The sequence below is a fragment of the Megalobrama amblycephala genome, linkage group LG6 (genome assembly GCF_018812025.1).
Source record: "Megalobrama amblycephala isolate DHTTF-2021 linkage group LG6, ASM1881202v1, whole genome shotgun sequence".
Classification (NCBI taxonomy): Eukaryota; Metazoa; Chordata; class Actinopteri; order Cypriniformes; family Xenocyprididae; genus Megalobrama; species Megalobrama amblycephala.
Genome location: NC_063049.1, coordinates 32,539,056 through 32,556,501, shown reverse-complemented (window position 1 = coordinate 32,556,501; position 17,446 = coordinate 32,539,056). Strand labels below are relative to the sequence as shown.

At 37.3% G+C, this 17,446-nt stretch overlaps 1 protein-coding gene across 1 annotated transcript in view; it reads right to left on the bottom strand.

Annotated features, from left to right (window-relative positions):
• Positions 1–17,023, bottom strand: part of si:dkey-91i10.2 (uncharacterized protein LOC555224 homolog) — a 30,122-nt gene extending 13,099 nt beyond the window's left edge. The window contains 3 exon segments of the mRNA XM_048194096.1: positions 321–1,843; positions 3,959–4,110; positions 16,873–17,023. Coding sequence (XP_048050053.1) covers positions 321–1,813 — 1,493 coding nt within the window. The 5' untranslated portion in view covers positions 1,814–1,843; positions 3,959–4,110; positions 16,873–17,023.
• Positions 17,024–17,446: the final 423 nt, after the last annotated feature.

Sequence of the window (17,446 nt, the reverse complement as noted above, 5' to 3'; positions counted from 1 at the left end):
GCATTGATCATTGTAGCCAATCACAGACATCACAGACATATATGTTGAGCATGTGAACACAATGGCCAATCAGAGGTGTTTAAACTCATTTTTAAAATTTCAGTACTGACTTGGTATCGTGGTCGATACTTTTGACAACACTAGAACCAAGTCCCCTTCCTACATTTTTTGTTCTTTTCAATAATCCATTTCACTCGGATGAATGTCACAATACAGATGAAATGATTTGTTACTACTTCAGTTATATTGCAACTTTAAGTACTAAGTTAATTCACAAGTGTACCACCACAACCAATACATCTGCTGCTTCATCCACTCACCTTTTTTTAATAAGGTCCAGGGCGGATCCCAGGAAGCCATCCTTCATTTTGTAGATTTTGGCTCCGTAGCTGGAAAGGTCTTTGCCATCCAGAAGGATTGCGGGGCAGCAGCTGGATGGGCCATCACCACACTCCCTGCGGGGTGGGAAGGGGAGAACATCTACATCTGTGGCCCCAGGGCCTGCTGGGCCCTTTGTTTCCTCCTCTCTTCCTGTAGCAGCTTGAGAGTGTAATGGAGAGCGAGCTACTGGGCCTGTGCAGATTGGTCCTCCTGGGACATCTGCGTTGGAACTGGATTCAGAGATCTCTCCTCCCCTTTGCCTGCAATGATGGTTCGAATCTTGAGCGGTGTTGACGTCGGTGTCGGTCCTTTCTGCACTCTGTGTTTCCTCTGTTTGTTGTCTTTCCTCTCTATGCTTGTCGCTACTCACCATTTCAGAGGACCTGTGGTTCTTACTGCCCTCCCTTTGCCTCATTCTCTTAAACTCCTCAAATGTAGGTATGTGCAGGCGGCCCATCGGGGGTCTTTTCCTCTCGGGGGTTGACTGGGCAGAGTTGCTGCAGATGGGCTCTGCGGTATGAGCTTTACTCATGGTACTAGACTCCTGTCTGGAGTTCAGAGCCAGGTTAGGGGTGCTTCTTTGCCTTCGGAGCTGCAGTCGTCGCATTGCTTCCTGTTTGATCTCCTCAGGACTGGTGATGCGATGGGCACTCAACTTTTGCTGTCCATTCGTTTGCAATGATGGCGGCCCAGGCCGAACTGCTACATCCTGATTGCACGGATACAGCGGAGAAGGTGCATTACCAAGCACAGGTTGAGGACGCAAGGGCTTGTGGGGCTCTGTCACACGTGTGCTCTGGAGCCGCAGCTTGTCTCGAAGACCCTTTCGGCCATTTCCGTTCATGCTCCAGTCCTCAACCGCAGGTAAAAGCCATTGCGGGAAGAGAGGAATATCCTTTCTGACCACTCCTTGGCGGCCGTAGATCGCCATGCCTTCGAGGGAAGGCATTAAGCCATATACCTGTGGTCCCTGAGGAGGTCCATCGTACCAGTGGCTGCTTGAAGTGCAATGAAGAATAAATTCACTGTCCACACTCCTGTAAGGATACGCATTGGGGTCAGACACGGCAGCCCAGTGAAGGTTTTCTAGGCTCCGGTAAAGTCGGGTGCCGCCGGTGTTCACGCAGCCCTGTGGAATGCGTATCGTCCCGTAGCCAGACTGACCGTCAGGCTGTTTAAGGGGATGCATACTGCTAGTGGAGCAGTAGAGCCCCAAGTTGCTGAGCAGGCCATTGTTGTTGTTGCAGTGGCCTGGCGCTATGTCCTGGGCAGGGAAGGGGGGCACGCCATGATGAGGGAAAGCAGACAGTGGGGAGCTGAGGACAGACAGGTCCATGGACAAGTCCATGCTGCAGCCTGCAGGAGAACCTGCTGGGGAGTACTCACATTGTGGAGCTTTCACATCCGGCATGGCCACAGCAGGAGCTGCCATCTTCCAGAAGGGAGCACTGGGATCACAGCCCTGCAGAAGTACAGACAAGGTATCACTAGAACAATCAGGTCATACGCTCTGCATCTAAGCATCAGTAATTCACTTACACCTGCTGGTTAAAAATGGTAAAATAGTAAAATAGTGTTAAAAAAAAAAGTGACTTGTTCATTTGCACTATAAATTCTGTCCACTGTCACATTTAGCTTGCCCAAATGAAAAAAACTATACAAATTAATTAAACTAAAAATGTTTTTTTTTATACATCTACTTATCTACTGACATATACTTTAGGTGTATACATCTAACAGTATTCTAAGTAGAAAATACATACTGTACATAATACATCATTACTATAAAGTAAATATTTTCCAGATAATATTTTTGGTTTTTATTTATTTTGAATTCTTTTGGCTTTAGTACAATGACATTAAAAAGACAATGTATTTTAGCATTTGAAAGTTACTTAACCTTTATCTTTATAATATTACTTTTTTCCATAAATGGGTTTCTAATTATATATATAATAATAAACAATAGCTGACTGTTGTGGCAAATATTTTTTTAAAACTGGCATTCTGTTTCTCCATGGCAAGTTTGGTCAAAAAATACAAATAAACAAATATATAAATATCCAAATACATAAGAAATGTAGCCTATTCTAATGATAATCCTTGAGGATTTTAAAATAGCAGATAAGATTTAAAATTACCCCAGGTTACAAAATTAATCATGAGGATGTGCTACCAAGGATTACCTAAAAATGTAAAATTACCTTCTCGAAGCGTTGATTGTATGCAACCTGTGCTAATGGCTTGTATGTAAGGGATTCGGTTGCTCACTTGTGTTTGCAGCAACTCTACAAATTGCTCTCCTTTTACCTATATTACTGCCCTTCAAGTGTGCAAAATTATATTCACCCTACATTTCTCACATATTTAAAAATAGATTGTGTATACTGTACAACACTAACAATATCCCTCTTTCATCTATATCACATCAAATGATCCTACTAACAACACTAAAAGTAAATCAAGGATGTTTAATAGTTCAATAACCACTGCAGTATTTTTAATGTTCATGATGCGTAGTTTCCTATGACTTGTATAATCATATTCGTATTCTAAAAATGGCTTGTTCTTTTTTACAAATCAAATGGTAGGGGAGTCATGTCTGGAATTAAAAACATAAAACCGATAGGGAGGAAAATCAGAAGGGACAGTAATGAAGAGAGCCACAACACTCGCCCGGGGCTCTTATTCCACTAATCAGATGAGAACTGTGGATTAGCAAGGAGAGGGCTTCGCTTTCAGTAATTAGTACAAATTGCCTTGCTTTGGGCCATATTAATATCCACCCGTAATCTTAAACAGAAATCAGGGTCAAGGCAGGAGTTACAAAAGAGCATGTCACAATCATTCCAGGCAGCCAAATCCATCTAGATGAATATTCATCTTGCCTGTCAGAAAACAACAATGGTATGCGATTAGATTGAAAAAGGCGGGAAACTAGGGTTTTTGAGCGACAAAAAGTGAGGGAAGCCCAGCATGTTCAGGTGTTCAATTAATGTTTGGCCCAATTTAATTAAAACGAAGCTTTTGAAAGCCCTCTGGTATTATCAGGCTAATTTTAACGCTTCATTTGGGAGATAAGGAGAGCGAAACCCCTCTTTTTGTTTTTCTGTGAATTGTACAGTGAAGCGCAGGGAGGATTTATCTTCGTGGGCGAGTAGACTCACTGTCTCAATAGCGCTGCCAGTGTTTTCTTTCGCTTGCGCTTGAAAACTGCTGACGTGTGAATAAACAGTCAATTAGCATAAGGAGCTTGTTTAATGAGCATGTGGCACAGGATCAGCTCACGCCGGGCCCACTATGTCCTCTCTGTGTGTGACAGACAGGCAGATGCTCCATTTCCTATTTGAGCAGAATTATTACGCACACAGGAAAGCGTGAGCAGACAGTCCCTCACTGAGACAAAAGCTTCATAACAAGCCAAAATACAGGAGATTTGGAAAGGACTGGATCAGTCCGATTCATGACAAACTAATTTGGTTGCTTGATCAATTTTAAATTGTGTACTTTGTATATGTATGTAAGGCCTGGAGGAATTGCAGTATTTTAGTCTTTTATGTTAGTCATAAAAACTTACCCCATTTTAATGAACTCTGTGTGTGAACCTTTAGTCGGTTTGCTTTAGGCTCTCATTCACAGGCTCTGAGCCAACAGAATCTCTTTTGGTTTGGGTTAGAGGCAGACAGACCATCCACAACACCAGACTGCTGAGACCTTAAGTGCAGGAAGCTACAAAAGAAGAGAAAAAAAAAAACATCAATACAGGCATCCAAAAATAATACTGATCAATTTCTGGAATGAACAAGAGCCTGCAGTATAAGGATCTTGTGTTTCTGTTTTGCTTTGATTGAGGATATTTTGTTAACAAGTCAAACACTTGGGATGAAACTAAGTCATCATTGTGGTTTCCCTTACAGGTGCTGGTCATATAATTAGAATATCATCAAAAAGTTGATTTATTTCACTAATTCCATTCAAAAAGTGAAACTTGTATATTATATTCATTCATTACACACAGACTGATACATTTCAAATGTTTATTTCTTTTAATTTTGATGATTATAAGCACCTGTGTACACAAACAAAATGATTTCTCTGTATTAAAGACATTATTAAATTTGATATTTATTTTCTCGCTTTCTAAGAAAGACCTAAATGTTTGTTTTTGAATAAATGTCTTTTTATTACTTTTCTCCTAACAAGGTTTTCCTACTTACTGAAAATAAAAAAGGTAACTGCAACTTTTCATTTCAATTCTGATTTTTTTTCTTGCAATCAGAGTTTATTTATATCTCACAATTCTGAGAAAAAATCAGAATTGCAAGATATAAAGTCAGAATTACTTTTCTATTCCATGGCAGGAACAAGCTTCCATACCTACTTCACTTGTTCAGAGAATTATAATAATATTCATAAACATATTAACATTCACAACAAACTGAATTCCAAAATCCATTCTTGAAATATTCTAGATCACATGTACTTCAACCTCCAGTGATTCAAGGCTCTGTAATTCAAGGCATGTTGTAGAGTTGGGCCTTACACAATTTTATCTCCTCTCACCTCAATATCATCCAGAGACCTTCTGGAATTACTTAAAGTTGTGATAGTGGTATCTCAGTGAATGTAGTTTCAATGATTTCTCATTACTGAGGGAGACACTGCTCAAACTCCACCAGGATGGAGTCAGGCTTCGGTCAATAAACACATTCAGTTGCTCTTCCACTCCATCTTACTAATCGCATGAGCTCTTGGTGTTTGACGAATGTCTGTCAGTATGTGGTCCAGCTGCTCGCTAACGCATCTCAGAGTAACATATTGCTAAGAACTAAAGCGGGGCATCAGTAAAGTGAAATGATGGCAAGAAAAGATGTTTTTCTACCAAGCTGTACACAATATACATCCACAAGTATTCCATGCGCACACTTTCATGACCAAATGACTGTTATAAGTGGTTCTTTTAATGAAGGCTAAATTGAGAATAGCACACTAGTATAATACTCACTATTTTTGGATTTCACTGGATTTGTCAGAATGTTTACTGAATCAACATCTGTCTTGCTATCATTACTTAGTTTATTTTGTACTCCAGTACTATGATTGGTATGATAGATAGATAGATAGATAGATAGATAGATAGATAGATAGATAGATAGATAGATAGATAGATAGATAGATAGATAGAGACAGATAGATAGATAGATAGATAGATAGATAGATAGATAGATAGATAGATAGATAGATAGATAGATAGATAGATAGATAGATAGATACAAACAGACAGACGGACAGATGGACAGATAGACAGACAGACAGACAGACAGACAGACAGACAGACAGATAGATAGATAGACAGATAGAGACAGACAGATGTAGATAGAGAGAGAGAGACAGACAGACAGACAGACAGACAGACAGACAGATAGATAGATAGATAGATAGATAGATAGATAGATAGATAGATAGATAGATAGATAGATAGATAGAGACAAACAGACAGACAGACGGACAGATGGACAGACAGATGTAGATAAAGAGAGACAGACAGACAGACAGACAGATAGAGACAGACAGACAGACAGATAGACAGACAGACGTAGATATAGACAGACAGATGTAGATAGAGACAGACAGACAGATAGATAGATAGATAGATAGACAGACAGACAGACAGACAGACAGACGTAGATATAGAGAGACAGACAGACAGATAGATAGACAGATACAGACAGACAGATGTAGATATAGACAGACAGACAGACAGACAGATAGATAGATAGACAGACAGACAGACAGACAGACAGATAGATAGATAGATAGATAGATAGATAGATAGAGACAAACAAACAGACAGACAGACGGACAGATGGACAGACAGATGTAGATAAAGAGATATAGACAGACAGACGTAGATATAGACAGACAGATGTAGATAAAGAGAGACAGACAGACAGATAGATAGATAGACAGATACAGACAGACAGACGTAGATATAGACAGACAGACAGACAGACAGATAGATAGATAGATAGATAGATAGAAAGACAGATGTAGATAGAGAGAGACAGACAGATAGATAGATAGATAGATAGATAGATAGATAGATAGATAGATAGATAGACAGACAGATGTAGATAAAGAGAGACAGACAGACAGACAGACAGACAGACGTAGATATAGACAGACAGATATATAGCAGACAGACAGACAGACAGACAGACAGACAGATAGATAGATAGATAGATAGATAGATAGATAGATAGATAGATAGATAGATAGATAGATAGATAGATAGATAGATAGATAGATAGATAGATAGATAGATAGATAGATAGATAGAGCTATTACAACCACACACTACATTTATGCATTTGGCAGACGCTTTTATCCAAAGCGACTTGCATTGCATTATACTATACATTTGTGTCTGAGTATGTGCAATCCCTGGGATCGAAACCCTGACCTTGGCATTGCTAGTGCCATGCTCTAACCACTGAACTACAGGAATAACCAATGCTCTAACCACTGAGCTACACTATAAACCTTTGTATAAAGATGTGACAAAACCTCATTATTACCTAATTTTAGCACCTACACCAGTTCAATCCCTTAAGTCAACAAATATGAAGGAAAAAAAGAACTGTATCTCCATCTCCATCTAATTCTGTGATTTGCAGGTGCTGCTTCCATATATCTTACACCTGTAAATGTGAATTTTTTATTCTTTTCCATCGAGCCACTGCAGTAGTAAGGTTGAACATTGATCTATGAAAGCTTCTCCATGGGGAATTAAAGACTAAAAGGCCACATATTGATTGTATCTGCAGGTTTGTGTGATAGTACAGCAGGGGTTTTTCTAGGTTTAGGGAGGTGGAAAAACATGGAGTGCAGATGGAGATTCACAGTATGATTATGCTGCAGAAGACTGACCTCATGATTGGTAGTAGAGATTGAACTATTTTGTCTGAGGTCACAATAGCCACAGCAGCAGATATCAACCTATTTCTAACCACTGGATTTGTGCTTCCACGAACAGGATTTTAAGCTGTTTCCTGGAGCAATTTCAGCAAAAGATGGGGGTCATATGAGTACAATGGTAGGGGTAAAAAAAAGAAAAAGAAAATGTTTAAATCTGCATGGCTGTGCAGAATGTAGGTTAGCTTTAGTTAAAATGGTGATGGTTTACACAGTTAATGTGGGAAACGTGCTAGGGCTAAGTAGCCATTTTTGGATTAGTACCTGTTGGCGGTTTTGCCTAATCCATCTTGATCCTGCAGAAAGCTGATAGACGGGAAAGATCAGGAAGGTCCACCCGCTATTGATCATTGGCTGCTTATCTCCCATATCTTGAGGTAAGTGGACTAAAGGCTATCTTTACGGTCACATTATCCGTATTAGGGTTTATATTGTAAATCCGAGACGTGAATTAAGTAAATGGTGTCCTCATATCTTTCCTATCAATTTGCAAAATTTGTGAAACACATAAAATAACCCCAGAATGTATTTGAACACTGAACAGTTATATTGCATAAATAATACAATGTAAAATGTGGCTGACCCATATTCTTGAAAGCGTGAATAACCCTTCATAGCATTGTTTTTAGCATCTGTTTCTCAGACAGGTGAAGTAGTCATGGAGGTGAGGTAGTACCTTACAGTAAGAGCGAGTGCTGTATAATCACATGCAGAACTGAAGAGCTTCTCTATTACCTGTCAGCAGAGTACCGCACTCATTCTGACAAGAGCAGCCGAGACAGAGCTGGGTTACGGCTCTTCAAAGTAAGAGGAGACGCATTCAAAACATGTTAGAGTGATCCTCAGGAGAGGTGAAGACTCAAGTACCAGCATACCTTGGTTAATTAGGATTCAACCTTGCCATGAGTTCACTGCATTCAACACTGCACCAAACAAAGTATGCTGTCTACCATATCTGCAACATCAGAGCCAAATGAGATACAATAGTTTGTCAAATTTAACATGCATGGTATCCAAGGTGAACAACGTACATCATGCAGATAAAAAAAAAAAAAAAACCTTGACAGATAAACTATAGGGTGTGTCTTTTCCTGTAAGTTCAAGATTGTTTAGTGAATATTTTATGCTTGTGCAGTGTTAACTGAGCTGATGAATAATGCATTAGGTAGATTAGGTGAGAGAAGCATTGTTAGTGCACAAGTTTTTCCATAAACACATTAGTCTACATCCAGTACTATTCTTAGCTGAGTTGCCCTTTGATAAAAGTGATTGCAGGTTTATTGAAGCACTAGTAATTGGTACACATTACAAAGCTGTACTGAAGTTATTGCTATCACTAATTGGTGCACACAGATGTGACGATCTTGCAGGAAATCATTATATATCTGGCCGAGGATTGTCTCAAATAACTAGCACAGATCATGTCATTCTAGCCAGCAACAACACAAAGGCAATTTACAGAGCTTGCATATCCAAGAGACACATCAATATGGCTATGGATCAATGTCTGTCGGCCGTCTTGTTGGTGGATGTGTTTAATTAATGACCAAGCTGCCACATGCAATATTATAAGTGCATCATTTCACCCTGAAAATTGGAGTATGATAGAAATAGCTTTTATTGAAGTACCAATGTAACCCAGTTCATCAGTACATTTGCCTCCATACCACAAAGTCTTCCAAGCTTTAAATGCTGAATATGAGGCTATGTCTTTTATACAGTTATCCTCATTCTAATGAGACAGACCACTGCTTAAATAATGCATAGTGAGACATGGACGAGGATAAGAATCTTTTCCGTGAAATGAATATACATTGAAGCCCTGTGTGATATAACACTGTCATTAGCTGATTTCTGCCTTGAAAAGCAGAGGGAAATGAAGCAAGATGATAATTGCCTTTCAGACTGATGAATCAATGCGCTGCAGCTCCCCACAAGGATTTTTTTCCCCCTCTTCCTCAATTAGATAAGTCACATGAACATGATACCGTTGCTCTGAAAGATAACGCCGGTAGTTACGGACAAACTGTCAACAGTAGTCTGTACTGCTTTCAGAAACAGTGTCTGGAAGGGACAGCAGAAAAAGTACATTAAACTGTCACATATGTGAAACTATAAACTACTGTTTAAAAGTTTGGGGTTGGTTAGATTTGTTTATGCTTTTGAGAGAAGACTTATGTTTACCAAGGCTGCATTTATTTGATCAAAAATACAGTAAACACAGTAATATTGTGAAACATTATAGTAACTGTTTTCTATTGGAATATATTTGAAAATTTATATCATTAATCCAGTATTCAGTGTCACATGACCCTTCAGAAATCATTCTAATGCTGATCGGGTGCTCAAGAAACATTTCCTATTATTGATGTTGAAAACAGTTGTGCTGCCTGATATTTTTATAGAAACCCTGATATGTTTTTTCTCCCTCGGGATTTTTTGATGAATAGAAAGTAAATAAAAACAGCATTTATTTGAAATAGTTATCATTTGTAACATCATATACTGTCACTTCTGATTGTTTTAATGCACCCTTGATGAATAAAAGTATTAATTTCTAATTATTAATTTAAAAATCTTTTAAAAATCTTACAAACAGCAAACTTTTAAATGGTAATGTATGTGTAACTAGTCCTTCCTGTGACTTGTCAATCCTTAAGTTTTGCACTTTTTTTAATAGGGCTACACTGTAAAAAATGATCGTGATTTTAACGGTAAAAGACTGTAAAAAAGCTACAGTGAAAAACAATTACTTGGTTTACAGAAAGTTTCTGTACTATATGTAATGTAATTTTACAGTAAAATATTGTTTAATTTACAGTTTTGGAAGTGAAAAATAACAAGTCCTTGTATAATTTACAGTGAAAAACCATAAATTGACATTCCCACAATTCCCTGCGTGACACTTAACATTTAATGTATTTTAATTGGAATAAACTATTTTTCTTATTTTTTTCTAATTAGTTTTGTACCTTAGAGTTTTATGTTACTTCTAATGTTGTTAAATAAATGTTTATTGCATTTTTTAAATTTCATGTGTGTTACACCATGATGGTGTTTAGTGTTTGTGTGAATAGCACTGTGCACCTTCTATATAGTAATATCGTCCTTCTCAACTTTTTGAAAAGCTGATTGTGATGAGCTTTGATTCATCATGTGACACTGGTTGACACCATCTATCATGTGTGGTTGTCAGTGTATTACAAAAGGTACAAAACAGATATTAGTACTTCAACAGGTTGGTACATTAACATTATATCACTTAAAGAAATACGTTTTTTTTTACCGTAAATTTAATGAAATGTTTTTTATAGTGTGTAAAATAAACAGTTATTAACCTTAGTTATTACAATATAAACCTCTAAATTATATGGTTTTGAACTGTAAAAAAAAAACAGTAAACTAAGTGCTGTCCCGTGAAACCTAAAACGTTGCTACCGTATTTTTTTTTATGGTAAAGTTCTGGCAACCACAGCTGCTGGATTTACCATTAATTTTACAGGGATTTTTTTTTACAGTGTGGGCGGTATATCGAGCTTGTATGATATGTGGATATATATTTTATAAACAATACAGGATGAGGCAGTTTGAAATTACAAGCGTATCTGAAAAATAACAGTGAGTTGCTGCCGCGGAATGTGCAGCACAACAGAATTCTGAAATATATAAATATAAAAATACATACATGTAAAAATACATAATATAAAATATACATTTTGTACAATATATACAATATTTGTTGTTGGACATTAAATGTGCCATATGTAGAATTTTAAACCTACAAGTAAGTGTATCTTTATGATATAAAGTGACTATTCTATTGGGGTAATCTAATGTAGGCTAATAAAATTTAATGATTTTAACTTCTGCTTTACTTTTGTTTTAGATTGTAATGATGTTACAATTTAGAATTTAATGTGATTTTAACCCTTTTTTGTATGGCATAGCCATGTTTATATTCACTATATTTGTTTTCATAACCTTCAATATAAACATTGTTTGTAGGACAACATTGGGCAGGATGTTAAATAACTTTTTTTTTAATAAATACAGATTTTTTTTTTATACAAAAAGAACAAAAAATAGAAAATACTGAGATATATACAGTATTTTGCCATTTAGTCATAAAATACAGAGATATGATTTGTTGGCCATAACAGCCAGCTCTAATTTTTAATCAGCTTTTGACATCCCTAGTTCATTTTAAATAGTCTTACAGCCTGACAAATGAATTTATAAATATAATTTAACATGAGATCATAAAATTAGCATGCATAAAAATTATAAAAGAATGGGCAAAATGCAATTTCATACATTTTGAGTAAAGCATGCATGTCACACCGCAGAACATCCCAAATTATTTATGTCAACTACCCATATACCAAAATACCATAGTAAATTCATCAGGTGCAATCACTGCACCATGCACCATTTATACTTTAACCTTCTAACAACAAACCTCAATATTATTCAAATGAGATCTATTACAATTACTGTTATATTTATAATAAATAATTTATTTTTGTTTTTAAAAGCTTGTTGGTTGTCATCTAGTCAGCCCAGTGCTCTTCCCTCTTCATTACTCCTAAGTACGGCTCTGTTTGTGTTTTCATTGGATAATGACACCAGCAGCTCTGGCAACAGTAACAATAACAAAAACAACCTACGAACCTGCAGACTTCACACTTATCAACCTCTAGAGAGGAAGAGAGAGTGCTATGGATTAAGTGTGAAATACTGAGAATATAACCAGAGAAAACTGTGCCAAGGACAGAGAGGGATGGGATAGGACAAGACAGGGATGGGATAGGACAAGACAGGAAAGAGTGATTGATAGGTGATTTATCAGACAGCCTGATAAAAGGGTTAGGTGTGGAAAGGAGGAGACACGAGCGATGAGAGATGAGCGTGCCGGTGAAGGGAGGAGAGCAAACATGACATGCAGAGAGAACATCCCAGGAGCTCCGCTGATAGGCAACAGCGCTTGTAATAAGGCAGGAATGCTGTAAGAAGCAAATGGCCCTGTGGCAGAGAGAGACAGAGATATGGGCTAAACAGAAAATGATGCTATCACTGAATCACCGATAGCTTCTCATTTCTCTCTCAATGCTGTCTGCACTACACCGTCCTGGACTTCACAATCCTGAAGCAAAGCTCTAACCAGTCCAGACCATAGCTTTAGGGAACAAACCAAAATGTATTTATTTGCTAAAGCATTATTCATTTTACCTTGTGAGAGAAATACAAATAAAAATCCAAGAACCTGCACCACGATGTTCAGTAAAACTAAAAGAACTAAAACATATATTTCATAGATTACTAAAACAATGAAGAAAGTTAACTTTTGACTTTACAAATGTAATGTTTTTGTGACTGACTTTATAAACACAACTTACTTTCTCAAAATGTACATTTGTACACTATCTTTCAAAAGTTTGTGAATTAGGATTTCTTTATGTTTTTGAAAGAAGGCTCTTCTGCTCAATAAGCCTGCATTTATTTGATCAAATATACAGTAAAAAACTGTGATATTGGTAAATATTATTGATTTAATTTTAAATTTAATATATTTAAAAATGTAATTTATTTCTGTGATGGCAAAGCTGAATTTTCAGCATCGTTATTATGGTCTTCAGAGTCACATGATCCTTCAGAAATTATTCTATTATGCTGATTTGATGTTCAAGAAACATTTCTTATTATTATCAACGTTAAAAACAGTTGTGCTGCTTAATATTTTTGTGGAAACAGTAAAACACGTTCAAAAGGGACAGCATTTATTTGAAATAGAAATCTTTTTTAATAATTCTTTAATATCTTTTGATCAGTTTAATTAATCCTTGCTGAATAACAAAAAAATCTTACGGACCCCAAACTTTTGAACGGTAGTGTACAGGTCAGCCAAGGTTTTAGCCCTATAGATCTTCATTAGTATATAGTATAGATGTTAGTATAGATCTTCATTGTATTATATATATATATATATATATATATAATAATACAATGAAGATCTATACTAACATCTATACTATATACTAATGAAGAACACAACAAATAATTTACAAAGTGACAGACAATTATATTGGTAACGCAGCCATACATAACCGAGTCAATATCTGTACTACATCATGGGCTGTGGCACTAAATAGATGATAGAGATGAACAGCATCACACTTCTCTTTCAGTAGAGCAGGGCTGTTCGCTGTCTTCAGGAGCTGCCTGTGGCTGTCATATTTCAACAGCTCCATATGAGCCTTAATCACCCTCCATTGGGAGAACATCACAAGACCCACACAACCCTGTCTTTAGGGGCCCTCCCACACACACATCAGCTCCTTTGTTGTTCTTTGTGAATGAAGAAGGGATCAAAGCAGCGGATCTCTACGTGAAGGTGCCCCAATCTCCGTCAGAACCACTTGGCCGGTAATGGGCTTTCATCGGGGGGTGATGAGGTGAGAGCAGGGTAGGACAGACGGGGGGAGAAAGGGGGATTATGAATTAGAACAGGAGGGGGACAGCAATTGATCAGCTGTCATCTCCGCTTACTGTAGGCTGGTGCAACTTTCACAGGAAAATGTCCAATCCAACTGGGTAAGATGAACACGGAGCAGAATCATCTCCATTTCAAAGTGATTTCATTTGAATGAGACCGTGGCCCACAAATGCAGCAACAGAATAGCAGTATAACAATTCAGCAAGATTTAAAAAAAATGCCTCCATTAAAAAAAAACAAAAAAACAACATGGATTAAAAAAAAAAAATGTTGTGATCACATAACTATTAATGAATTATGAATGAAAATATACATTAAAATATATGGTAACACTTTACAAAAATGTCCCATTAGGTGACATAATGCATAGCATTAACTAACAATTGTTACAATATTTATTAATTGTTGTTAACGTTGATAAAATTACAATAGTTGTTCAACAGTTCAATAATGTTAGCATTAAATAATATTAACTGATACAATTTTTGATTTTAATAATGTATTAGTAAATGTTGTAAATGTAATAAATGCTTTAGAAGTATTTTCTATTGTTAGTTCATGTTAACTAATGCAGTTAACAAGTGCAACCTCATAAAGTGTTACCAAATCAATCAAAAACCATAATGCAAACCTCATATCACATTATGATTTGACTCAATCCATAATGAGATGGTAAAATGCTGGTTTACTGCCATTCTCTGATGCAGTATAATTATTCCAAACATCTATCACACATGAACAATGGCAGTTCAATGCCAATGCCCCACATACTTTGCAACATAACTGTCTCCTCTTCCAGATAACAAAACCAAGCTCTAGCGGTTCACATAACAGATCTTTTATTCCTCCCAAAACATGTTTAGCATTCTGCACTGACATAAATGTGAACCTTGCCTCAAACTATTTGGGTATAGACAGTCTGAGGCAAATATGAAGGTTATCCTACAAGTCAAATGATTTACATGGATTCGGTTTTTTTATGGGATGTTCACTGAGAAATAAATGAATTTTGCCATCATTTACTCAGTCATTCTAAAACTGCACTGTCAGGGAGGAAAATGTGCAAAAATTGTAAGTGGTACAACACCGAGGTACTATTATGAACCTTTTAGGGGTAAATAAGGAACAAAGATCTAGTCCAGTTGCTACCATAAATTTTTAAGTATAATCAAATTGGCTGTACAAGTCATTTCAACTTAAATTATGTTAAAACCGACTCAAAACATCAAGTTTAATATTGTAACTTATAAAAATGAAGTTGAAATTGCTTATATTATTTTGATGAGTTAATGTAAAAACATATGTTGTCTTGGCTTATTGATCATGTCGTTTTTTTACAATGCAGTGACAGGGAAGTATCTGCATATTTCCTTACTATACAAAGGCAAAAAAATAGAATTATGCTGAATTCCAAGTATTCATAAAACAGAAGGCAAAAAGTACCCAGATGACCTACTACTTCTGGGGAGATTTTGAAGCATGCATCCACCATCAAATGGACACTTTATTATCCCATGAGGCCATGGGAGTGGAGTTTTGAACGACACTGAAGCAATGCAACTGATGCTGGTAGGTCACGTAACAGTGACAACATGACGAATGTTGTATGTTCAAATTTCTACACACATTCTATATAGAACAATTTTTTATTGGTAATTACTTATTCAAAGTATTCCGAGAGTATGCGATTTTAGCCAAGCTGTTGTACCCCTACAAATCTTTTCCAAGAGTGTGTATGACTTTATTTTTTTCCATAAAATACCATAGGAGAAATTTAGCAGGATGCCCAAGCTGCTCTTTTCCATATAATGACAGTGAATGGCAACCTGGGGCTGTCAAGCTCCAAAAAGGACGAAAAAAAAAATTTAAAAGTGGTTTATAGAACTCGTCTACTACACTTCAGTCTTCTGAACTCACATGGTAGCTTTTCACATTCTTTGTTTGGAAAACAGAAGCTTGGTCGCTGAAATAAATAACTCAATTTGTGTTCCACAGATACAGGTTTCAAAAAACATGAGGTAGCATAAATGATGCCAGAGTTTTTATTTTACTTCTTTAAATTACAAGACAACTCGGGGAAAACCCTTTACTTAGAAAGCGAAATCTTCCGATTATCAGATGTCCACCCAACCTTTCTGCTCCACAGAGAAGGCGTTCTCCCCTGATGAATACTATGCAATGTGTCGCTTCAATTTCCAATTTCCTGTCCACTGAGATACCCTCTCTCTTTCTATCGCTCTACTGTCCGACTAGATGAAATATTGAATGCTTTCTGCTGGGGAATATCCTGGCCCATTTTCATCCCGTGTGTGGCAGACACTGAGGTGATGGTCTCGAGCATCCCAGCTCAAGTTCTGTAGCGTTCTTTGCCCACACAACAACACACAATAAATCAACGAAGCATTTCATTAGGGCAGACGGCTACATCTCCAGCAAGCCTGTGCTCTGTGTATTGTTAAGGTGCACGGTGGTAGACCAGGTCAGACTCAAAACTAGAATGCCGGTGTTGTCACAACGAAACAGCCTGACCCCTTACACCCATCGTCACGACGACACATCAAGGGGTCAGTGAGGCATGACAACTCCGCACAACAGAAGGATCGTGTGACAGAGCAGCGAGTATAAATGTATTCAGCTCTTCTCTTTCTCTCTCCAGAGGTCTATCCTCTGCTCAGATCTGTCCAATGTCATGAGCAGAAGTATGCAAATGATATTCACACTGTTCCCTTGTACTGTTCAGCAAGTCTGCTCTGCATATTATAAAATGGAAATCTCCTCAGGTGGCATTTCACTCAACAACCACGAGTTGAGATATTGAAATATTAATTAAAAAGATGTAACTTAGATCAGTGGATACACTAGATTACATCCCGGCACAAAAACATATGTTCTTTCACTCATTCCTATACAAATCATCCCATTCAACAAGCACAAAATAAGAGCTTTTTAAAAGCATAAACCAGTGGCAAAATTTTTATATTACATATCAAAAACCTCCTCAATCATCATCTAGAGTTACATACCTCTTTCTCATGCAGAAATGACAGGTAGGAGACGAGAAGGCAGACCGTGTCAGCAGAATCAGCAGTGCGCACGCAGCGGTCTATTCCACTCTGATGTGATAGCAGCATGTGAGCTGCTTTAGCTCTCTCAGCTATTGTTACAGCCGCCAGCTCCTCACTGAGCATGCTCCAAACACCACACCACTCACTGTTGGCATGGGAACCACTCAAGCACAGACCTCACTAAAAAGGACCTCCCTGATATACACTCTCTCTTTCCCCCCACCTGTCCTCTCAAGGGGGTTTTCCTTGTTTTTGAGTCTGTGTAACCCTGTGCACTGAAGCAAAGCTCCACAGGCGATAAATTGACGTACAAGATCCACTCATGAAGTTTAACTGAGCTAAGATGAAAGACAGGGGCGATGTAACATCCTTTTCTGAGTCATTGCCTTTAATCTTGAGTTAATTGCGGTTTAATCCAAATTGTGTTGTTATGAGAAAAAAAAAAATCATTTACATAATCACAATTTGACCTTAAACAGTGTAGAATTACTTCACAAAATGAGTTGATACTCTGCAGGAATGTTAAACGACC